This window comes from Malania oleifera, chromosome 6, assembly GCF_029873635.1.
Source record: "Malania oleifera isolate guangnan ecotype guangnan chromosome 6, ASM2987363v1, whole genome shotgun sequence".
NCBI lineage: Eukaryota > Viridiplantae > Streptophyta > Magnoliopsida > Santalales > Ximeniaceae > Malania > Malania oleifera.
Window position 1 is genome coordinate 108,557,571 of NC_080422.1, and position 23,889 is coordinate 108,581,459.

At 37.6% G+C, this 23,889-nt stretch overlaps 1 protein-coding gene across 12 annotated transcripts in view; it reads left to right on the forward strand.

Annotated features, from left to right (window-relative positions):
- The first annotated feature begins 1,112 nt into the window (after nucleotides 1–1,112).
- Nucleotides 1,113–23,889, forward strand: part of LOC131157907 (adenylate kinase 5, chloroplastic) — a 29,079-nt gene continuing 6,302 nt past the window's right edge. For 9 of the 12 annotated variants that reach the window (XR_009137341.1, XR_009137342.1, XR_009137340.1 and 6 more), the window contains exons 1-12: nucleotides 1,129–1,473; nucleotides 1,553–1,654; nucleotides 3,346–3,474; nucleotides 3,550–3,684; nucleotides 4,211–4,357; nucleotides 5,782–5,856; nucleotides 5,937–6,030; nucleotides 6,356–6,408; nucleotides 11,678–11,806; nucleotides 12,505–12,540; nucleotides 12,613–12,693; nucleotides 12,810–12,948. Coding sequence is in view for 3 of the 12 variants with exons in the window: in XM_058112365.1 (XP_057968348.1) it covers nucleotides 1,261–1,473; nucleotides 1,553–1,654; nucleotides 3,346–3,474; nucleotides 3,550–3,684; nucleotides 4,211–4,357; nucleotides 5,782–5,856; nucleotides 5,937–6,030; nucleotides 6,356–6,408; nucleotides 11,678–11,806; nucleotides 12,505–12,540; nucleotides 12,613–12,693; nucleotides 12,810–12,948 (1,333 nt within the window). In the remaining 9 variants the exon portion in view is untranslated. Of the gene's footprint in view, nucleotides 1,474–1,552; nucleotides 1,655–3,345; nucleotides 3,475–3,549; nucleotides 3,685–4,210; nucleotides 4,358–5,781; nucleotides 5,857–5,936; nucleotides 6,031–6,355; nucleotides 6,409–11,677; nucleotides 11,807–12,504; nucleotides 12,541–12,612; nucleotides 12,694–12,809; nucleotides 12,949–23,889 lie in introns of all 12 variants that reach the window. The other 3 variants (XR_009137344.1, XR_009137343.1, XM_058112364.1) reach the window with 2 other exon arrangements.

A 23,889-nucleotide genomic window follows, 5' to 3' on the forward strand; every position in this document is an offset into this window, starting at 1 on the left:
TCAACCTCTAAGACCTAAATTGCTATGACCGAATCGAAAATTAATCAACATATCTCACTTATATTAATGGACATGGATGAAATGAGAATGGTCATCCTCAAACTCTAAAACCTAAATTGCTATCACTTCACTTATATAGGTCTAAGTATTATTGTGACATCTTCTTGTTGGTGAATTTTTGACAAGAGGGGGGTCAAATTTAAAGACTATGATTAAATAAATAATCTAATTCAAAAAAATTAATTTTAAATATTAAAATATCCTGATAATAGATTGTTAAAATAATTAAAAATTAATTTTTTTAAATATTTAAAAATCAATTAAATCAATATAAACAAACACATTCTTAGTGGATGAAAGTGTTATTTGTTTACATCCATTCGTTTGTAAGAGATCAAAAGCTTCTCTTCGAGGTGATTGGTTGAAAGGCTTGAAAGAGAACGTTGTTATGGGGAAGCTGATATCCGTCCTGCTTAGATATCTCAATTGAAATATCCCTGCATGGAAGGAGATTCAGGGAAAAAAAAAACTCTACTATCTACTGACCCATTCGTAGTGACTTTGAATGTTTGTTTAATATAGAAATATAAGAACAAAACTAGAATTGAATAGAAATCAAAGTTGATGATTTTTAAATTAATGGATATGAATAAAATAAGAAGGTTGCACGTCAAACTCTGAAACCTAAATCGCTATGAATAGAAAATCAAACAACATCTTTCACTTTTATAGGTTTGAGATTTTGTAGTTGTACTTTTGAAAATTTTGACATCTTTTTTTTTTTTTTTTTCGTGTTTGTGGGAACTCTTGTCATCGACGAGCTTTTCGGACCCTCCCGGTGAGGCACTAAACCCACGGGACGACAACCTTCCCTCTGATTTGCCACCCGGGGTTAATCTGATGCAGACATATCTTATTCACAATCGGGTTAGTTGTTTGACCAACTCGCTTCCCAAGACCCATCTCAAGACACTTACTTTAGGACACAATTACACAACATTAACTAAGATTTTACAACTGAGTGTACCAACCAGGATTCGAACCCCGATCCTCCTATTTGCCCCGTTTGCTTTTCACTTGCACCTTTCTTGTTCGATAAAAGGGGGGGATAGGCAATTGGCAAGGCCCGCGCACAGAGGATAACTACTCATGTGCAGAGAACCGGTGGTTTGCATTATCCACTACCAATTCCTTTGAAGCCAAAATTTCAAGTTGTTCTGAATTTCTTCACTCATCACTCTCAGCTTCTGCTCTGCAACAATGCTACCCAGCTCCCACACTCCTCTTCCCCGCACCAACCTCGCTCCCACTCCCTCTCTCTCTTATGTCTCCCTCTACACTGTCTCTTCTTCCCCTTCTTCTTCTTATTCGTATTGTTGCTCGCTCTCCCTTCCGTTTCATTTCGATCGCAGCCGTCTCCCATCGTTCGGCGTCCATGGAGGAGCCCGTTCGAGCAGGAACCCTAAACCTAAGGTTTGTTTCTGTGCTGTGTTGAGTTTGTATTCGATGTTGACGAGGGTTTTCGTTTTGTTTATTGATGTAATTTTGGCAGGGGCTGAAGGTGAATTGTGCGACAAGCGAACCACTGAAGGTGATGATATCCGGGGCACCGGCGTCAGGGAAGGGGACTCAGTGTGAGATGATTGTTCAGAAGGTAATTTAATTTTACACCGATATCGTAAGAAGAAGTTCTCTTTTAGAAGTGGTAGCTTTCATCAAGACCTTAGCTTCATTATGATAGGATCGGGCGAGTCCTCATGGGTGTGCTTGATGTGCATGTCTGAGCACTAATTTGACCCCAAAGCTTAAGGCATCATGTTTTGTGCTCAATCATGTATGTAGCCACCCATCATCCACTTAACTTTTTCAATATGGGAAACTCACAAGTGGAATTCTCAATCACATAGTTGGTTGAGTTGGGGTTTGGCCCTAGGTCTCAGTACTTGTACCAAAAAATAAGGGGTAGCTTTTTGAACAGTAACTATGATTTGAAAATTTTGTTTGTTAATATTCTTGATTTCATTATCCATTTGTTTTCACGGTGGAGTTTTAGGTGACTGAATTGATTTAAGCAGTTTGACAATGCAGGGTGTGTCAAAATCCAGCAATATAATAATGAGTTATGGTAAGGGCTGGTACTTTGCCATAAAGAAGTAGGAACTGCTGAAAGGGATCAATTAGTCAGTTGGGATGTTGTGTTGGGGTCTAAAGCTGAAGGGAGTCTGGGTCTTGATAATTAGGTGTCTAGGAACATTGCTCTAGTGGGTAAGTGGTTAAGGCAGTTTTCCTTGGAAATTGGCTTCAGGTTTTTAAAGTACATTTGGTTTGCAAGAATGTCAATATCAGTGCTAAAACTACTCAAAAGAGTCCTTGAAATAAATTTTTCAGATTTACTCATTGCTCTTCTATAGTATTTAATATAATGTGGGTGAGAGCTTTTGTACCATTTTTGGGAGGATGTGTGGGTGGGTGGTGCTTCTTTTCGTGCCACTTAGTCTCATCTTTATTGTCTCTCTTTGTTGTGTAATACACCTTTTTCTTCTTTCATGATTGTCAACGGGAATCTGTTTTCTTGAATTTTTATTTCCATAGGAATCGTAATGACTGTGAGGCCATTGAGCTTTCTTTGTTGCTTAGATTGTTGGATGCTTTTTCAGCTCTCTGAGGAAAGATTCTAGGGTTGGACTTTGGTTGGTTCTAAGGTTTTCTCTTGTAAATCTTTTTTTTCTTATTTGGTTCAATCCTCTATTTCTTTTTCCTCTTAATCATATTTGGAGAGCTGTCATTCCTTTTAAGATCAAGGCATTATTTGGTTAGTCCCTAATAGAGCTAACACTTTTTGCACAATTTTGTGGCTTGGTGTTTTTGGAGCAGATTGTTTGTATTATATGGTGAGAATTGGGTGTGTTGGATTTGTTGGATGCTTTTTTGGTAATTTATTTTAGAGATTTTGGCTGGGGTAAAGATGCTAGTAGGTTGTGATATTGTGCTGTCTTCACCATACCATTTTATGAGGCATGTCATTGGAAAGGAATGCCCATATATTTCATGGTTGCAAAAAGCCTGAGATCAAGTAAACTTATTTCATTTTTCAGCTTCCCCACATTCATTTACTGAGTTTATTTATTTATTTGGTCCAAGGTTTCTTGTTCTTCCAATTCCTTCTTTAATATAGGCACATGCATACATACATACATGTGTGTGTGTGTGTGATTTCTGCCTTCTGTTTTTTTTTTCTTTGCGATATCAGGCACATGTCTATTAAATTGTTAAGGAAATGATACTTTTTCTATTAATCTCATGTTCTCAATTTCTCATATATGAATCTTTCTCTTGGTATTTCAGTTTGGATTGGTGCATGTATCGACTGGAGATCTTCTAAGAGCTGAAGTATCATCTGGGACAGAAATTGGAAATAAAGCTAAAGAGTACATGAATACCGGCCGCCTGGTTCCAGATGAAATTGTGACAGCTGTACAGACTAATTTCATTAATTTGTGATTCTACGCTTTCCTTATAGTTCAGTAAACAAACACTTCTTTTTTGTAGATGGTAACGGCACGATTGTCACAGCAAGATGCAAAAGAGAAGGGATGGCTTCTAGATGGCTATCCCCGGAGTTTTGCTCAAGCAGAGAGTCTGGAGAAAACGAAGATAAGACCAGATCTATACATAGTATTAGATGTATGTGATTCCTATATTTACATTATCGATCTTCAATTTTGCGAAATTAATTTTAATTCAGTGAATCTGCTTGCTAGGCTGTTAGCCTATTAACTAGTCCTCTGATAGGCTCAGTTACATATTTACTACCATTGTACTGCTGACAAGTTTATTCTTTTTGGGGATAACTTGCTTATTTTGGTCTGTCATTAGAAGCTATATTCTAATGAGATTATAGGGCCTTTTATTTTTAAAAATTTTTTTTTTGGAGTCTCTCTATTATGCATTTCATATCTCAAATTCAATGTTTTTGCTAGTCAAATAAGGTGGATTGTAATGGCTTGATGCTGAAAGAAGGCTAGTTGTCTGTGTTTTGTGCTAATGAAGATGAAGCGTCTGATTGCATTTATATAATCTGTTTATGGAGCCTGTGAATTCAAATCCTTGTTTAAGGTTTTTGCAATAATCTCAATCCTTTCCATAGTTCATTGATAAAAAATATTCTTTAATGTGATCTTTTACAGAGATGTATTTTTCTAATGCTCAGGTTCTTGATGAAATTCTAATCGATAGATGTGTTGGTAGAAGGTTGGATCCCATAACAGGGAAGATTTACCATCTAAAAAATTTTCCACCAGATAATGAGGAAATTAAGGCAAGAGTTATAACTCGACCTGATGATACCGAAGAAAAGGTATGGGACTATGGTTACACATCGTTTGCAATTTGCATTTGTTTTTCCTGCTGCATCATTCGTTCTTTGTCTATCCTTGAATGCATTATAATGAGATTGCGCATTAACCAGCTAAATAGGTATCATTTTTGGTTTTGCTTACTCCAAACCAAGCTTTGCAGCTGAATATATGTTCTCTACAAGGATTAGAAGGTTTGTTAATGCTACGGGTTTGTTAAGAAGAGAAAGAAAATCTGAAATTATCCTCCAAGAAGAACATAACTTTTATTTTAGCAAGGAATCTCTTTGATCATCAATAGAGTTTCTTTTTCTTTCCTTCTTGTGTGATATGTGCAGCAGGCTAAAAGTAAAGTACCATTACTGAGTTGGACACATCTGTATAACAAATAAACATAGGTCAACGAGATGAAAATTTTGATTGTTGATAGTTCACCATGTAGTAATATGCATGTCACATCAGGGTTTCTCAGGATTTTAATATTGAAACCCTCGAATCAAGAAATCAGTTTTTCCTTGCGTTTAATCTTTTGCAGCCTAAAGTCCAATTATATCTTAAACATAATTTAGTGATAAAACTAGTCAAACTAGGCAGAACTGAAAGTATGCTTATGAGTCAGCACAAGGCTTTCCACATTAAATATATTGGCCTGTTAATTTCAGACCAGCATGGACCACTTAGAGCATAGTTTCTGTATAATTTCAAAACAACAGCCATGACCGTATTGCACTCTGGATTTTTTTATTTTTTATTTTTATACTTAATCTTGAAATAGAAATGAGGAAATAATGATAAAATTTAGATGAGAGGCCGAGAAGTATTTGTATTATCTTGGAACATTCATCAATGCAGAGGAGCAGCTAGATGTGGTAAACTTATTTTTTTTTGGTGTGTCATGAAAATTTTATTTTATGCTGAAAATATAATTATTTTCACAAATTAATGGGGCCCAGAAGATTTAAAAGAGTATGAGAGGAGGAACAGGAAGTGAAAACCTGCTGAATGTTTCAGATGGCAGCACAGAATAGGATGCTGGTTTCCCATTTGTATATTTAGATTTTTGGTCAAGTTGTGTTGAATCAGATTTGATTCAAATGCTAATTTTTTCTCAGTCTTGTGTAGTAACGACATATTAAAGTTAACAACAGATTAAAATTTGTGGCATTCGGTAGTTTACTAATACCAGAGATATCCTTGCACTGTTGATCTTGTACTATGCTATATTATGAAAAGTTTTCTTCAACTTGGTGCTTTAGCATTGCATGACAAGTGGGCAGTGACATTCATTGTTTTTGAAGCTAGTCACAAGATATATTCTTTTCAACAGTCATCTATTCCAATATGTAAATCTCACTTGTCCATTTCCTCATTCACATTTAGTTCCTGTGACGGGTGCTGAACACATTTTTGCTTAATTTATGCATAGGTTAAATCGCGCCTAGTAATATATAAGCAAAATTCAGAAGCAATCTCATCAACATACTTCGATATACTAAATAAGGTGCTCACACTAAAATCATCTCAATATGAATCTTCACCATTATTTCTGTGATTCTTATTTGTTTATATCTTAACATACAGATTGATGGCAATCGTCCAAAAGAAACAGTTTTCAAAGAAATAGACTCCTTGCTGTCTCAAGTGCGGCAAGATAAAGCAAAAACTACAAAATTAGGTAAGCATTTGTAGGATATGAAGCACATTATTTAGTTTTGCACTTGATTGGTTTTAGTGGACAAATATTTAGAACGCATGCATACAAAAGTAATCTCAGACACAAAAATGGAGGTTGATTGTTTGCAGAACTTACAATTATATCTCCCATTAGATTCTTTGAAGAAAATATTTTCCTTTTTGAGGTCTTTCTGGCTATTGGCTGCTTAGCAGCCTGTAAGAAAACAGCAGAAGTTATTAATGGCTTACACAATGACCTTCCAGTAAGTACATTTTATTTTTCTGTGATTCAATCGAACTTTGTTTTGTTTCATTCTTTGTACCAGGAAAATCATTGACCGGAACTGACAGCCATGCAAATCTAGCATCTTCAACCCAGGTACCTTTTTGACACTATACAGTTATGAGTTTCTATATTTGAAATTTTCTTTCTTACTTTTTACATTAAGATAGCATAATTTAGAGCAACGGAAAAGGTCTTTAACTTTTTATTATAGATAAATTTGTTAATAGAAGAAAGGGAGAAGATACGAAGGGGAGAAAAAGGCATCCTCCAAGGATTGGAAGACAGGGAGAAGATACAAGGGGGAAAAAAAGGCATCCTCCAAGAAAAAATAAAACAGAAGGAAAAAACATAAAAGACTAAGGAGGCGAAGCTCTCCAATCCCTCTATATGTCACTCAAAGGTTGGCTGAGCACCAAAGTGAAGAAAGAAAGAGCACCCTACTCCAAACCAAACTTGTAGGAGTTTTAGTGTCCTTGAAGATTTTAACATTGCATTTTAACCAAGTACACTAAATTGTTTAAAAAACAATATACTTCTAAAGGGCCTTCCTCTCCAACTTCCCAAAACATGTGACTTGTAAGAGATGAAAATTCTGCCAAGAGGAGGACAAAGCCATTGCTACCCAAAATTCCGTAAAGGTTATTCCAGAGAATCCATGAATGAAAAAAAATGCAGAAATAAATGCAAGCTAATCTTCGCGCCCTCAAAATAGAGCACTCACATAATCCTTTTCTTGTGAAGCAAATTATTAGTGTTAATCCTATTAAGGATTCTAGTCCAAGTGAAATCCTTAATTTTAAAGGAAATCTTAGTCTTCCAAATAAAAAATTGCAATTAAAAAGGAACAGTTCTAATAACATGAGTCAAATGATTAAAGAAACACTTGCAAGTAAAGTTTCAAGAAGCACCCAAGTCCCAACTCCTTCCATCCCCCAAGGAACAATGAAAAGGACCCAAGACATGAAACAACATTTCTCTTAAAAAATTAAAAAGGCAGCCCAGTGCACAAAGCTCCCGCATATGCGAGGTCCAAGGAAGGGGCTGACTACGATGGGTCTATAGCACACAGCCTTACCTTGCATTTTTGCAAGAAACAACATTTCACTCCTTCTCTTTAAAATTCCTTGCAAAATGGAGAATCCACGAATCGTTGCTCCCATGAATAAGGAAAAATGAGAAATAGGAGCATTAGGGATACTAGACAATCAAAAAAAGAGATGGGGAACAACTCAAATCGAAGGAGATTTATCAACCAAATGATCCTCCAAAAAATGAACTCTCTCCTAATTTCCAACTCTATATCTTATGTGGGGGGGAGGGGGGAATGCGAGATTAGAGGAACAAATTTCTAAGAACTTACATAAGTAACATCTTCTCCAACTCTGGCATTCCATCATTCTGCTAAAGGCCCTGCTTACTACCAGGAATCAAATTCTATAAGAAATCACAGTAACCGTTTTCCCGGTGAAGTGATGTTTTTGGAGATAAATTTTGCCAGACCTACTCTCTCTCTCCCTTATGTTTGCAAATCAGATCCCAACTGACAAGATGATCTCACTAATTTTTGACCACCATAGACTGCAAAAAATCCCTCATTAAATTCTCTAACTTGGAGCCAGAGGTTTTCAAGAAGACTCTCTCTCTCTCTCTCTCAAAATTGTCCATTCTGTTCTATTGGATCTGTGTCATGGATTCATTACATTCCATTGATAGAGATGCGCAAACACTCGAAACCTTTGATTTGAGGTTGGACAAAGTAGGGAAGATTCCCCATCTTTTTGCTCTCAAATACAATCATTCATGCAATAGGTGGGGTGAGATTTGCCAAAGATGCTACTGACTAGTTCTCTGGTTGGGATGGGGATTTTAGGAGCATTTGGAAGGGTAGTATTAAATGTCAATTTGTCCAACAAAGGCAAGGAAGTTATTGGAGTTAGGGCGTTTGGGTGGCAAGGGAAGAGATACTTGGTACTTGTCTTGTGTGGCTAAGGGTGCTAGGTGGCAAAGCTTTGTTAATTGGTTTTGTGAGGTGTTGGGGAGCACCATCCTAATTCCAGTGGCAAATATGAAGCAAGCAAGCCAGCCTTTTTTATGGTGGAGCTAGGTGGTGGCGGCAGAGAAGATCAGTAAGAGCAAAGGAAGTAATCAAGATGATCAAATGTGGAGGAAGGGTGTGATAAAAGGGAAGGATCCGTCATGTACCCAGTGTGGTGGTGGGTTGCAATCAAAGAAAGCTGGCATTCTCTGCTGATAACTTTTAGTTTTTGTTCAGAGTCTAGAGATGAAGGTTTTGATAGTCAAGGTAGCTAGAGTTACAAAAGGGACTATGAGATTGGTTGAGGTGGCTAGGGTTTCCCTCTAGGAGGAAGAGATGAAGATTGAGATGGGTTTCTTGCTATTCATATTGGACCTAGGCCAGACTCTTGAGAAGGGGGGGGGGTGGACTCTTTGTTATCTAAGGGGCCGTTTGGTATTAGTGCCAAAAATTATGAAAACAAAAACCAGAAACAAAAACTAAAAACCAAAATGAAAACTAAAATCTAGAAACTAACAACCTTTGGTTAATATTTGTAAAGCTAAAACAAATTAAAAAATGAATAAAAAAATGCTCATTTTTGTCTTTAAATCAAGTAATATTATAAAAATATTTTTGAAATAATAAAATTGCAAAATAATACAAATTAAAAATATTTTAATAAAAATAAAAATTAGTATAATTATTTTACTTAATTTTTATACTTTCAAAATTCACTTTACAATAAGAATCTTATTGGACATGACTATTGAAAAATAGTAAAAATATTTTGTGATCAATTTTTAAATTTTTTTGAGATTTATGTATATTTTAATTTTAATTTTATTTAAATTCATATGCTCATTTTATTATAATTTTAATTAAAAGTCTGTATAAAATGAATGATTTAATAAAAAAAAAACTATTTTTTGATATTAATCAGTTTTTTCACAAATAGCTAAAAATCAACAATGGAATCAGAGAATTGGCAATAGAAACAGATGTGCTTTTATAATCTGCTTCTCCACTATTCAGAAATGGAAATAGAAAACAGAAAACAGCAATGATACCAAATAGGCCCTAAGTTGGGCCAATCACTCCAACAAGACTATTTACATGATAAAATGGTATGAAACATTATTTGGAAAATGAAGAGTGCTCCTTTTTTTTCCCGCTTGGGCCAAGGACAGGCCCAGTATATGAACGGTGCTGACAGGGCCCAGGATGGAGGTGTAATAGCCTTTGAAGTTGATAAATTTTCTAATACGGATGAAGGGATTTCTTTTGTGGGGTTTTTTGGGTAGTAAAGAGACCCAAAATTCTATTGATTGCTACAAGGAGATCGAAGGACCTTTTGGAACATCATTAGACTTCAGATCAAAGGACCTTTTAGGACATTCTCTTGATTAGAAATGTTGCTAATTGGGAACTTGATTACATCACTGACTTTTACAGTAGTTTGTACAAGTTCCCGTACTGGAACATTACCAATGAAGCAAAATGGGTGCTGGATACTAATGGCTGATTCACAGATCTTTTTATGGAAACTCTCCCCACTGGGAGCAAACTGCAGGAACCTCCCTTGGAATCACATCTGGATAACAGCCGGCCCCACACAGGCTGCTTTTCTTGCTTGGGAGGCCATGCATGGGAAGGTTTTAACCCTTGAAAACTTGCAGAAAATTGGGCTGCCCCTTGTCAACAGGTGTTTACTGTGTATGGTCAATGTTGAATCCATAGACCACATCCTCCTGCACTGCCCCTGGACCAGGAACCTTTGGAGCATGGCCTTCTCCTTGACCAGGCAGCAGTGGGCTACTACCAGCTCTATGGGAGAGGTGCTATGGGCTTGGAAAGGTATCTATGCCGCCAAAGAGAATAGGAAATCTTTGACACTCATCCCCCTTTGCATCTTCTGGTGTGTATGGAAGGAAAAAAATATGAGAGCCTTCAATGGATCAGCTACACCTGTACAGATTAGTGAAGATCAATTGATTGCTACTATTTCCAGCTGGCACAGTGGCTGATTTTTTATTGATCTTCATGTGATTCTTGATTTTTGTGACACCTTGCAGGGTAGGTGATCCTTTTTTATTTGCTGTACTAAGTTGGCATCTCCTTGATGCCTTTCAATATATTCTATTTTCTGATTTAAAAAATGGAAAAAGAGCAGGGTTGTTCATCTATGTGTGAAGGAGTAATGGGGGAAAATTCTAGAGGAACAGGAGTTGCAACCATTGGGAGATTAAAATCTCCTGCAATCCAATCCGCTGTAGGCTAGAATCTCTTGCAATCAGTTGGAGGCCAGATTGAGGAATGTTTTGGCGATGGCATGCGTAAACAGGAGATGAGTATTTCTGGTAGAAGAAATTATGCAAAAGAGTGTAAAATGGCTGAGGATATAGGGGTGTATAAGCATTGAACAGCAGTGAGGAAGGGAAAAGTAAGAAAATTTTATTGTTAATAATTGTGTGAATTCAAACATGCAGGGAGGCAAGTTTTTAAAAATAGATGAGGTGGGAAAGTTTTATTTTGTAAAATCTCAGTACAGTTCTGTGTGTGATTTTGATAAAGGAAATTATTTTCAGAAGAAAAAAAAATTGGGGATATGTTGGATGAGGACAGCTAGTTTGTAGTGATTTCACATGTGATAGTGGTCTTTTGTTGGGTGAGATTAGCGAAACAATTGTTACATTCCTGACTCTTGACTCACCTGGGGATCTTTCTTTGTACCACCTTCTCCATTAGGAGGTTTGGAGGATATACTATTTTTTATGAGGGGGCTTGGGCATAGAATTGGCTTTGACTAGTCAATGCAAGGATGAATTATTGCCTACTCCTATGGAGGGGATTAGTGTCCAGGAAATGTGTTTGTGGCTGGGGGATCATGGAGGGAATGAAGTTCGATTGGAGGGAGCTAAGAGAAAATTGAATAAAGGTCAGAGGGGACTGGCGACACTACAGAGCTCTGTTAATGCAAATGAGAAGGGCTTAAAGAGGGGTTTTCTTAACTAGAGCTGGCTGTTTTGTAGTTTTTCTAGTTTTTATTTTCTTGCTTGTTTTTTCTCTTGCTTTCTTTTGGTTTTTTTTTTGCTTTGAGGATCTCTTGTTTTCTCCTAGGTTCTAAGTCCCTCTTTTCTCTATCTTAATATATTCCTTTTGCCACACACACACACACACACACACACACACACACACATATATATATATTAGTTTCTAACATGGAGCTACTTTCATCCTAAATAAGGACAGATAATACAACCAGATAGAGGAGAGACAACCATGGATCATTGTAATTTGTTGCTTTGTTATTTTTCTTTGCTTATTTTTGCTTTTAGCCTTTTACAGGAAAACTGGAGAGGAATTCCGACTAAATTGAACAACATTCCTCATTCTAGAGAGATCAGGAAATATTTTTATGACGATGTGCTACAAGCCACACAGAGAGCCGTAGCTGATGGAAGAATGCGATTGAAGGTTTGTATTTACCACGTTTTGGTAGGAGACTCACTACAGTAGGGGAAATAGCAGGTTTCATGACATCTTGTAAACCATTGGATTTTTTTATATTATTCTGTTAAATTCTCCGCATTACTTTTTTCCTGGGTAAGCTACGCATCTATGATTAATCTGATATAAATCATCGCTTGCTTCACTACAAGTTACACATTTATGATTTTTTTATATAAAGCACTAGCTGTAAGCTTTGCAACAAGTATACACAATTGCACTTGCAAGTCAACTTGTTCCTTAATTAGTTTTGATATGCCTTCTTGATGACTAATTGAGTGGTGTCATCATATAACTGACTACATTTCCATTAATTCTTCCTGTCTAAAATATAGTTGATATAATATGTTCATATTCATCTGAATTTGGTTCTAGGAATCCCCTGAGGATATGACCTATGTACCATTATTCCAGTACCAAGAAATTAAAGCACCACCCCTGACTGTGCCTTCTCCAGTGCACCTCTCTCAGGCTGAAAGCACTCTTGCATAACAGAATTCAACGCATGTTTAGTACTTTCTGTCATTGTTGCTTTATTACCACTTTTTTCGTTCTCTCTCACATTCGTTTAGTCCAGTTGGATTTGTAGAGTTACTAGATAAAATTTTTTTTTTTTCAAGAAGGCTTAGGTTAATCTAGTTTGAATTTTCATTCTAAATTGACAGGTGGAGATCAATATTCCAGAGCTGAACCCAGAAATGGTAAGTCTTTTTTCTGAACCCTAGTTTCCTGAAAAAAATTGCCCAGAGTTAATCATAGTTTATGTTGTACAGGATGTTTATCGAATTGGTACGTTAATGGAACTTGTTCGAGTCCTTGCACTGTCGTTTGCAGATGATGGAAAACGTGTTAAGGTATATTTTTTCTGGTTTCTTTATTTATGGCTAGCTTTGAATGTTTACATTCAAATGAAGTTGTATAAAAGCTATTTCAGTTTATTGAGATGCCTGGAATGTTCATGTTTCTTCAGGTTTGTGTGCAAGGCTCTATGGGAGAAGGTGCACTTGCTGGGATGCCATTGCAGCTTGCTGGAAGCCGAAAGGTCTTGGAGTTCATGGACTGGGGTGATTATGGTGCCAAGGGGACCTTTATTAACATAGGTTCTATAGGTATGGGCCTCATTAGTAAAAGCATGTTATTTGTAAATGCGTGCTGTCATTTTTGAACATCTTGTTCGCGCGTTATTGACTTTGTCAGATATTGGTATCCCAGACTTCTTATACATGACTTGCTACCAATTTCATAGTTTATTATTGATTAGTATATCTCATTTACATTGAAGCAGTAGGGATGAGGGTTTAATTATGATTACTATGAATTCAATTTTTTAAATATTTATATGCAGCGGTGTTTTTGTTTTTTTCAATTCTATTTTGTTTTAAAAAATTTGCTTTACAAAGACAGATCGCCATTACTACTTGTCTAGTGGTGTCATAAAAAATGTTGGTAACAGCTTGAGAAAGGTGAATTTGATAGTTTATATATTCTTTTATTTTTTATCATTGAACTTATTATATCCCTTTGTTACAAAATTTAAGTTTGTCTAATGCGTAATGTGTAATGTGTGTTTATATGTGTATGTATTTGCCTTTCCTGACTAATTTGCTTTCTTCAATCACTACTAATTCATGCAGACTAGAATGCATAGCTTAGTGTGTTGCAGACAGTGTCTTTTTAAATTTTTTTTTTTTTCTATATTATTCTTTTATTTATTTATTCTTCATTTTAGTAAACTAGAACTCTCTTTGGTTAATCCTTGTAGGGCTTAAATAAAAATTTATTCAGAGTTATGTTGCAATTCTGTAATGTGTTATAAATGCATGTGTACAAGCAGGCTCTCCACTACGCTTCATTGTGTAAAAGTGCAATTACCGGGTAGAGAACAATTGGGAACAGTTAAAGATTGTAAATGCCTAAAAGTACCACCCAAAGTGGGAATATTATCTCATATTAAATATGTATGTGTATAATTACTACTTGATTGCTAATTATTTTATGCTTGCACCTTTATAGGAGGTTGGACTTGAGAGCGTGTGCCTGGGATTGGACATGGGAAGACTTGGCAGCCGACCATTCAGTCTTGAGATGTTCTAGAGAGTTTTGGCTTGGAGGACTCAAATCTTGAGCTTGTTTAGTGAGGCCTAGCTTCCTATAACCTTTCCTTTGGCTACTCAAGTGTTCGTCACATGTCATTTGTGAGATGTGGCATCTTTTATGGTTTACATCCATTTGCCACATGTCACTATCCAATTAGACCTGCAACATATTTATTCTAATTGGTTGTACCTCTGTTCAGCATCCTCTCATTGGACGATGACAATACATGCTTCAGCCCTATATATACTCTTATCCATCTCTCATTTAGGGTCTTTTGGTGCATTTTCAATCCCTTGCTCTAGTGTTCTTCCTGCTGCCAGAATTCGCTCTCTTGCCACGATGTATGCTTGAGCTTCCTAAGGACTGTTTGTTTCTCCTCCATGAGCCAAGCCCCTCTATTGCATCCATTACTTATGTACAATAGGGTCTCTCCTCCCTCTTGAGAACGCCCTCTTACATTTAGCAACTCTACATGTGATAGCATGATTGTGCAAGGTGATGGTTGAGCGAAGGCAAAGCAGCTTCCCAGAAGCTTCCAACATCCAATGCGCCACCCATGATACTGAGAATGTGGCAGACTGAATTGACTGCCATACTAAGGCACAAGAATTCCAAGACCTTGCCAGCTACATGGTTCACATTATGTAAACATTTCAATCCTCTTAGCTGACGGTGTTCAGTGTTTGCTCAAGAATACAAGTATGCTTAACCCACCATTACTATCAATTAGATCCTCCATGCATCCTCTTAAGTCGAGTAGCCTCAAGGGACTACTCACTACCTTGGCCCCTCCATCGAATCTTCCACATGGGAACAATGATATTTCTATTACTCCTAACTTTGAAGGGCATGACAACAACATCCCTTGTACCCAAAGAGATCCATCTACCTCAAGCTTTGCTTCATGGGAGACAGTTCCTACTACATCATCTACACTTGCTACTCTCATCTCACAAGTCTAGCATGGCTGCATGGGGATTCTAACTCAACACACTCCTCCAAACCTCCCTAAAGTTGGAAAGGGTACAAAGTAGACGGAGAGAAGTGGATAAAGGATATATAACACTTTGATGTTTTTTATTCCATTTGATACGAATGAGTTGAGTATATGGCTATTTATAGAATATAGACTTTACTTAGAGCCTAGTACATTTATCCATAATAATTACTATTAATACATATATTGTAGCTTTTTATGTAGTTACCATGGATACATCTCCAATTCAAAAGGCTATTCAAATACTTGAACCAAACACAATGAATATAAATTAAGTTTAATTTACTTATTTTTTTAGTTTCTTTAACCCCTCCTTAAACTTGATTTTTTTCCCTCACTTTCTAAAACATTTAACTTTGATTGCTTTATTTTCCTTTGGCAGAGTGGTTAAATTTCCATGTGGCATTTTTCTCAATTCTAACTATTTCTTCATCCATTGCAATTCTCCACTTCTCGTTTTGCACTGCCTTAACAAAATTTAGTGGTTCACAATCAGCAAATAGATGGAAAAGAGTTTGATTATTCATATTTTCAATCACCACATAGATTTCTTGAAGTCTTCTCGTCCAAGGTGGTCTTCTTTCTAACGATGAGGATGACGATGAATGTCCACTAGGAGGTGACATCAGTGATGGTGGTGTAGTAGTAGCACTTAAATGATTGATCTTCTTGTTCCTCATTTTCTTCAAATGAAGGAAAAAGGTTATACTTCTCCTCTTGAGTGTTCTAGTCCTATGTGCTTGCCTCATTGAACTCAACATCTCGATTTATGGTAACTTTTCCACTACACACTTCTCACTTGTGTCATCCAACTTCGAAGGCTTTTGATATGCTACATGTGCATATACTATGCTCTTAAACACTTATAAATAAAAGACTCTTGGCTTCTTTCCACTCCATGCTTCTTGTGGGGCTCTATTCCACACACTTCTAGTCGCACACTAATTCGACAAATATATTGCAGAGTCAATTGCTTCGGCCCAAAATTCTTCAGGCATTTTCTTGCTTTTCAACATACTTCTTGCCATATTAAGAAATGTTTTGGTGGTTCTGCTATGCCATTTTATTGAAGAGGTCGTGGAACTGTCAAAGTACGACGAATTCCATTGCTTTCAGTACATTGCTTGAATATGTGATGTGAATTCTCCCTTTCTATCCAACCACATAGCTTTGATTTCAAAACCACTTTCTTTTTCAACAAAAAACTCATATTTTTTTGGAAGTTTCAAACACATCTAACTTTTTTTTTAAGAAAATAAACTAAGTCTTTCTACTAAAATCATCAATGATGAGTAAAAAATACTTATTACTACCAGGTGATGGGGGATCAGTTAGACCACATACATTGGTGTGGATGAGCTCCAACAGCTTTTTCACCCTTGCGCGCGGTTCTTTTGGGAAACTCTTCCTGGATGATTCATCTAGCTATATGAACAAATTCCTATTTCCACACATATGATTACTTGCTCCAGTGTCAAGATACCATGTGTTCTTTTCTTCTCCTCCATCTCCTTTGTATGCAGAGTAGGCTCCACCCCTTTCTTTTCTTCTCCAACACAAATGTTCATTTCTTCAACATTGTCTAGAGTTCTAATTCATATGAATAATGACCATATCTGTTGCGATTATAACATCTAATTTGAGATTTGTCATCACTTTGTTTTCTCAAACTTGACCCTCTTCCACGTCCTCTAGTGAATCAATAATTTTGGTTCCTCTCATCATTGTTGGATGGGTTGGAATCACTTCTTTTTTTTTCTTCCTCAACCTTGACTACAACCACAACCGCAGCCACATTCACGACCTCTTTTATAACTTTCTTCTCTCTTCTTGAGAGAAGGTTTGTTTTGATGACCTACTCCAATGGTTCTTGCTTCTTCTTAATTAGCTTTTCTTAATAGGCTTGCAAAGACCCCATGAGTTGATTAATCATCATGAACTCCAAATCCTTTGATTCTTCAATGGCTACAACAACATAGTTGAATTTTTGGTCTAATGATTGGAGGATTTTTTTTTTTTTTTTTTTCGCCCGAGCATCTATCAAATCTTCACCATATCTTCTTAATTGGTTAACAATACCCAAAACTCTTGAAAGATAATCAGAATTTAATTCAAAATCTTTCATAGGTAGTGATTTCAAACTCACGTCTTAGTGTTTGGAGACGTGCTTTTACCACTTTATCGACTCCTTTTTGTAAGTTTTGTTGGTCATCCTATACTTGTTTAGAAGAATTCACACTAGCAACTTTTTCAAACATAACTTCATCCAAACCTTGATATACGATGGGCGAGAGTCTTCTGATCCTTCTTTCTTGAATCTTTTAGAGCATCATTCTGTGCTTGATTCAAGGTACCCTCATCTTGTGGTTCTATGTAGCTCTTTTCAACAATCTCCCAAACATCATAAGATCCAAGCAAGGTTTTCATTCAAATACTCCAATTATCAAAATTATCTTTGGTAAGAAGAGAACTTGAAATGGACTTGCCATCCTTTGAAACACTAGGCACACACTTTGCTCTGATACCACTTTGTTGGAAATATAAGATACAAAGTAGATGGAGAGAAGTGAAATAAATGATATAACACTTTGATGTTTTTGATACCACTTGATACAAGTGAGTTGAGTATATAGCTATTTATAGACTTTACTTAGAGCCTAGTAAATGTATCCATAATAATTACTATTTACACATTTATTGTTGCCCATTTATGTAGTTACCATAGATACATCTCCCAATTCAAAAGATTTTTTAGATACTTGAACGAAACACATTGAATATACATAAAGTTTAATTAATCCTTTTTTGAGCCCTCATTATTGCATCCATTACTTGCATGCAATGTGATCTATCCTCCCCTCTTAAGAATCCTCTTGCATATCTTACAGAGATCAAATGCGAAATATGTATGTGTGCCTGCGAGAAGTTGTTTGGGGATTATGTTGATGATCTAGGCCCACCATACTCTTAAGGGATCGAGAATCCAAAGAGGCTGGGTTCAAACTTGAATAGAGAGTTTGGGCTTCAACTTGCTACACCTATAGAAAAAGGAGTGGGGCCTTTGATCCAAGTATGTCATTCCTCTCTTGTGCAAAATGACTTCCCCTCTCTCTCACTCTCTCTCGTATCTCCCTATAGCTTCGAATGTAGCAGGTGAGGTCAAAGTTCACGATTCAAATCAAAGGGAAGACCTTCGATTTGAGTTTGGACAAAAGGGAGAGATATTAAGTTACTGCTCGTGCTTGAGAAAAATGCTGCTCAAAATAGATGGATTAAATTTTCAAAAGAGGTTGTTCTCTGGTTTGCCAATGGTCTTCCAGATTTTGTTCAGTTGGTTAGGGGTTCTTGGAAGGTCCAAATGGGGAATTTGCTGTTTTGTATGTTGATTAAGTGGACTAGGGTGGGAAGTTTTTGGAGTTAGGGTTGGGTTGGAATGGTAAGATGTTCTCTATGTTTATCCCTGGTGGAGCAAAAGGGTTGGTTGGTACACCTTTGCGAGCAAGTTCTGCGAATTAGCCAAAGAGTTTGGGTTTCAATCATGAGGTGCAAGTGTGGGTAGGCCTTCAGAGCCCAGATCATGGAGTCAAGTGGTGATGAAAGGGAAGGCATGTGAAGGAGAATGCTGTGAAAGCAAGTTCCAATAAGAAAAGCAGGATGCTGCGAGTTGGATAGATGATATGTGATTTTGATGTGGGGCTAGCTCAAGTTGAAGATTGTCAGGGAGCCGACATTAGAAGACATTTGGCCAAAGGCGCATGTTCGTATTGCTCAGGCAATTGGACATCCAACTATTGCAATGGCAGCTAGGGTTTTGAATGATAGTGCAGCTCCAAGTTGAGCCGGCTAGGGTTATGGTAGGGAAAAAGGAAGATAAAATATCTGGGCTGAGCTAATTGGTTATTGTATTGGACTTGGGCAAGTTAATTGAAAAAGGAGGGACCTTATTTTTGTATAAAATGGTATTATTAATTGAGCAGACCCATAATTTGTAGGGCCCTATTTCGGATGGCCAGTCTAAGGGAAAGGACAACTGGGCCATTCACAAGGGGCAGGCCCAAGATCTTCAGGGCCTTATTTTGGATAGCCAGCCTAAGGGAAATGAGGATCGGGCCAATCAAAATGGGCAGGCCCAAGATGCCCAATTTTCAAGCCCCAATATGCAGGTGGAGAATATGGGGAAGAAGAATTGTGACCCATCTGTAAATGAAGACCAAAAGCTCTCTCTAGGTCCCCAAGATTCAAATGGAATAGATCATATTGTCAAGCAATTACAGGAAACTGACAAATTGATTTTGGAAAAGTTTCTTGAGAACAATAAGGAAATAACTAAAAAGTGTTAAAAGTGGTTGAAAAATATGGTTTTGAAAAGGAGCAAGAGGATGGTGTGGTAAAGGTTTATAAAAGGTGATGGTGTTTTGGGTAGGTTATCTGATGTCTCATACATTAAGTTAAAGGGACCTAAGAGTCCAAGTATTTGTCGGAAGTTTGTGTAGATGGGTGTAGGGATGAAAAATTTGTTTGAAGATAAGAGAAAGCACTTTGGTAAGGTTCTGCCAAAGATTTTAAAGAGGAATTTAGAAGGAGAGTTAGGTATTGTGAAAGACATAAATGCTAAGAAAAAGATGGGAAATTCTTGTGATGGGATTAGCAAAGGAAAGGAGGTAATGAAATGGGGGCATTTATTAGATAATGGAAGTGATGTTCTAAGTGAGTTTGATAGTGGCAAGGGTTTATTGTTGGATGAAATTAGGGAACAATGTGGATTTATTTCTGATTCTAGTGATGTTTTAGGGGATTTATCGTATGTACATCCATCCCCTTTGGAAGGATTGGAAGGGGTCTCCATATTTGAAAATGATGATTTGGTTAATGAGGTGCAGCGCAAGGATGGTATTTTACCAACACTAGTGGAGGAGATTTCAAGGAAGGATTTAGAAGTTCCAAGATCTCATGGATAAATTGGATTTAAAGCTTTGTGATCCTAGGGAAAATGAAGTTAGTTTTGATGGGTGTAAAAGTAGAGCTAAAAAGGGTCAAAGGGAGTTAGCTAACTTGAAGTGTTTGGTGAATTATTAAGGAAAAGGATTGAAGAGGGGGTTCCTTGTTTAATTATTAATTTTTTTTTCATTTATTTTATTTTATTTTTATGAGGTGGACTTCTTGCCCTGTTGTGTTGCAATTTCTCTTTCTCTATCTAGTATACCTTTTTTATTATCAAAAAAGAACTTTGATCCAAGCACAAGGGCTCTTTGTTAAGCGTGATCAAAGAGAATTGGGAGAGAATGGGAATCACTTTTCATTTTTCTTTTTTTTTTTCTTCCTTTTGAATGGGAAGAATTCACAAGAAGCTATCTTTAGGGGATGATTGGACTTTGGAAGTTCAGAGGAAAGAGCAAGGCTCAACCTAGCCGTAATTCTCGCTGAAGAAGACAAGATGGAGGGATCAGCCTATGGGAGGGATTAGATGGAGTTTGTTAGTGCAATCCTCTTTAGAGAATTGTGTCAGTGTCCTGAGAAGATAATAACCGGGAGCAGAGAGAAATTTCAAGAAGGGTTCTTAGGAAAGTCTAGCAGATTTGTAAGCTAGTAGGTGTGAAATTTGAAGGTTATGAGGACAATCAACTGTTTGCAAGCATTGAGAAGAATAGTGAAGGGAAAAAATAAGGTGGTGAAGGAGTCCGAAATGGAAATGAAGAGAAGAAGAGAGCTCGGGAGGCTGCAATGCTCTGTAAACTATGATAAGAAGGTGAAAAAGAGGTAATGGGATGAAAAGCAGTAGCAATGTTCTTGGTGGCTTCTCTACGTAAATTGATCAAGAAGTTAAAAATCGTTTCATGGAATGTGAGGGGAAATAGCTATAGAAGCATGAAAATTTTTCAGAAAGCTTTCTTGAAGGTATGGAAACCTGATTTGGTTTTCTTACAGGAAACAAAGTTGGGGATTTTCCAGAAAAGATAGAGCCTTTTAGGGAATTGAGCAAATAGGTTGATGAGGGACTGAGGCAGCGGCAGTAGCAGGGGGTATATAATTGATGTTTTACTGGGAGAGTTCAATCTCCTGCAAGTTTAGTTTCAGACACTTGCAAAAGTAGTGAATCTTTAATAAGGTGCACGGTAAGGGGGGAGGAGCTGCTGAGAGGCTAATGCTCTAGCAAGAGTTGAGTATGGTGAGAGAGATGGCTGATGTCTTGTGCATAGCTTGGGATTTTACTCTTGGTTGTACACCCTACAAGAGAGGTAGTGGGGAGATTTCAAGGGTTGGCCTACTAGGTTTTTTTTTTTTGGGGGGGGGGGGGGGAGGATTTTGTATAGACAAAATTTTGGGAAATACCAACTTAGTTCGAGGCTTTGATTGATGTTCTCCTAAGTGTGGTGAATGTAGAAAAAATTTAGAGAAATACCAGCTTTTACTATGCTAGACAGGTTTGGTTGGATATGTGGTTCATATTGAGCGGAATGTATGCGCCAGGAAAGAATATTGAAGCAAAGAACAAGGAAGGAGGCTGCAGGAAGACACCGTCGACGGTTGCATCGACGGTTTGTTCTCAGTATCAAACCGTCGACGGTTTTAGTCGAGTTTCAGGCTTCAATTCAACCTTTGTATTAAGTTGTTGATGTTTGTGCTAAAACCGTCGATGGTACTGTTCGGCGCAGATCACGGATTTTGAATTGAGAGATCAGTATATTGGGAGATTTCGGAGGATTTTCCTCTAGGTATTGCTATAGGAGTGTTTTAGATACAGTCTATAAGTCTTCTGTACGTATAGGGTTGATATATAAACTATATTTGTAATCCTTGATGTAAGCTTTGACAAATTGATAGTGAAAATCAGTCACTTGCTCCCGTGGATGTAGGCACATTGCCGAACCACGTAAATTCTTGTGTCATTGATTTTATTGCTTTCCTTTATTCTCTTTGTGATTGCTTGTTTCGTATATTCATCGTTGGTTGCTTGCATTGCTTGTTCTAATTTGATTTGTTGGTTTCCGTTGCGCATTGGCATTCAGGCAAATTTGGCACAACAAATTGATATATGAGCTATTGGTTGTAATGGCTAAGATTTCATTGGCGAAGTTCGATATTGGTAAGTTTGATGGAATGGGAAATTTTGGACTTTGGCAAATGAGGGTTAAGGACGTGTTGGTGTAGCAAGGTATGGTAAGGCACTATATGGAAAGCAGCCGGAAGGTATGGACGACATGAGTTGGAAGTGAAAGTTGTGGCTACTACCAGGCTTTGCCTATCCGATGGCGTGATGTATCATGTCACGTCATGGATGAGGAATCATCGGCGGCAATTTGGTTGAAACTGGAGAGTCGGTACATGTCCAAGTCTTTATCGAATAAGTTGTATCTTAAGCAAAGACTCTATGGGCTTAAGATGGTAGAGGGTTCGGACCTGAATCAACGCATCAACGTATTCAATTAGATCATCAGCAATCTGAAGCGGGTTGATGTGAAGTTTGAGGATGAAGACAAAGTGTTGATGCTGCTGAATTCTCTACCGTCTCCCACGTATGGTTAGGATTCTGACATGGGGAAAAGAAACCCTAGAGTTGGAGGATATCACGAGTGCATTGTTGGGGTTCCATCAGAGGAAGAAGGCTAGCGATGAGAGTTCACAAGGTGAAGGGCTCATAATGAAAAGTTATCAGGATCGTGGGAGAGGCAAGTTCTGGAGCGGATCTAGTACTAACAAAACTCAGTTGTAGTCCAGAAAGAGGAAGGACATTCGGTGTTTTAAGTGCAGGAAAATTGGGCACATGAAACAGGAGTGTTCGGAGTGGAAGAAGGGGAATACAAAAACTCAAGAGGGTTCGTCAAAATCTGCGAATGTAATGAAAGGAGACTCAGGGAGCAGTGATGGTGATATGCTTTCTGTTTCATCGAGTTCAGAATGCCTCACGGATTCTTGGATCCTAGATTTGGGATGTTCTTATCACATGATGCCCACCAAAGACTGGTTCACCACTTACTGATTAGTGAGTTCTGGTTCCGTTCTAATGGGAAACGATGCTATTTGTGAAGTTGTTGGAATGTGGGATATCAGAATCAAGATGTATGATGGTGTGATAAGGACGTTATTTAATGTAAGGCGCGTACTGGATCTACGGAAGAATGTGATTTTATTGGGCACTTTAGATTGTAACGGGTATAGTTACAAGTTTGAAAGTGGGATAATGAAGGTGTGTAAAGGCGTTTTGATGGTGATGAAGGGTTGGAAGTTAGCAGGGAATATCTATGCACTGCTGGGTACACGGTTGTAGGTGCAGCTGCAGCTGCAAATTTGGAGTCAGGTAATACTGTTTTATGTAGAACAACCACCCACAAAACGGAGGATATTCTTAATTACGTTTATTTGGATGTTTGGGGACCGGTGAGGGTAGCATCACAGGTTGGGCATATGTACCTTGTGAGTTTGTCATGCAAGGTTTGAGGGTACTTCATGTGACACAAGTCAGAGATGTTTGCCTAGGTTTAACTTGTGACTGAGGTGGAAAATCAGACCGGGAGAGAGATCCTCAAGTCATACATTGGAACTGAGTACGCTGGTGTTCAAGGAGTTTTGCAAGCTGCATCTCAGGTTGTATGCAGGGCTTGCAAGGAACTTCTTGGTAAAGTCAGTGAGTATGACGTGTTTCTCGATTAACTGATCGCCAAGGGTATCACTAGATGGGAAAGTTGCAGGAGAGGTTTGGACAAGTTATGTGGTAGATTACTCTGGTTTGAGAGAGTGTGAGGTCTAGCCATGCACATTTCTAGTGAGGTGAGATCTGAGTTTGTTGCAAAGTCTAGACGGTACATATTTATGGGGTATCAGAAAGGGGGGTTCAAGATGTGGGATCCAATGGCAAACAAGATGGCGATCAGTGGAGACATGGTTTTTGATGATAAAGTCATAATACAGCGAACTCAGGTAGATGAAGAGAAATAGGTGCTAGAAAGCTGCAGCAACA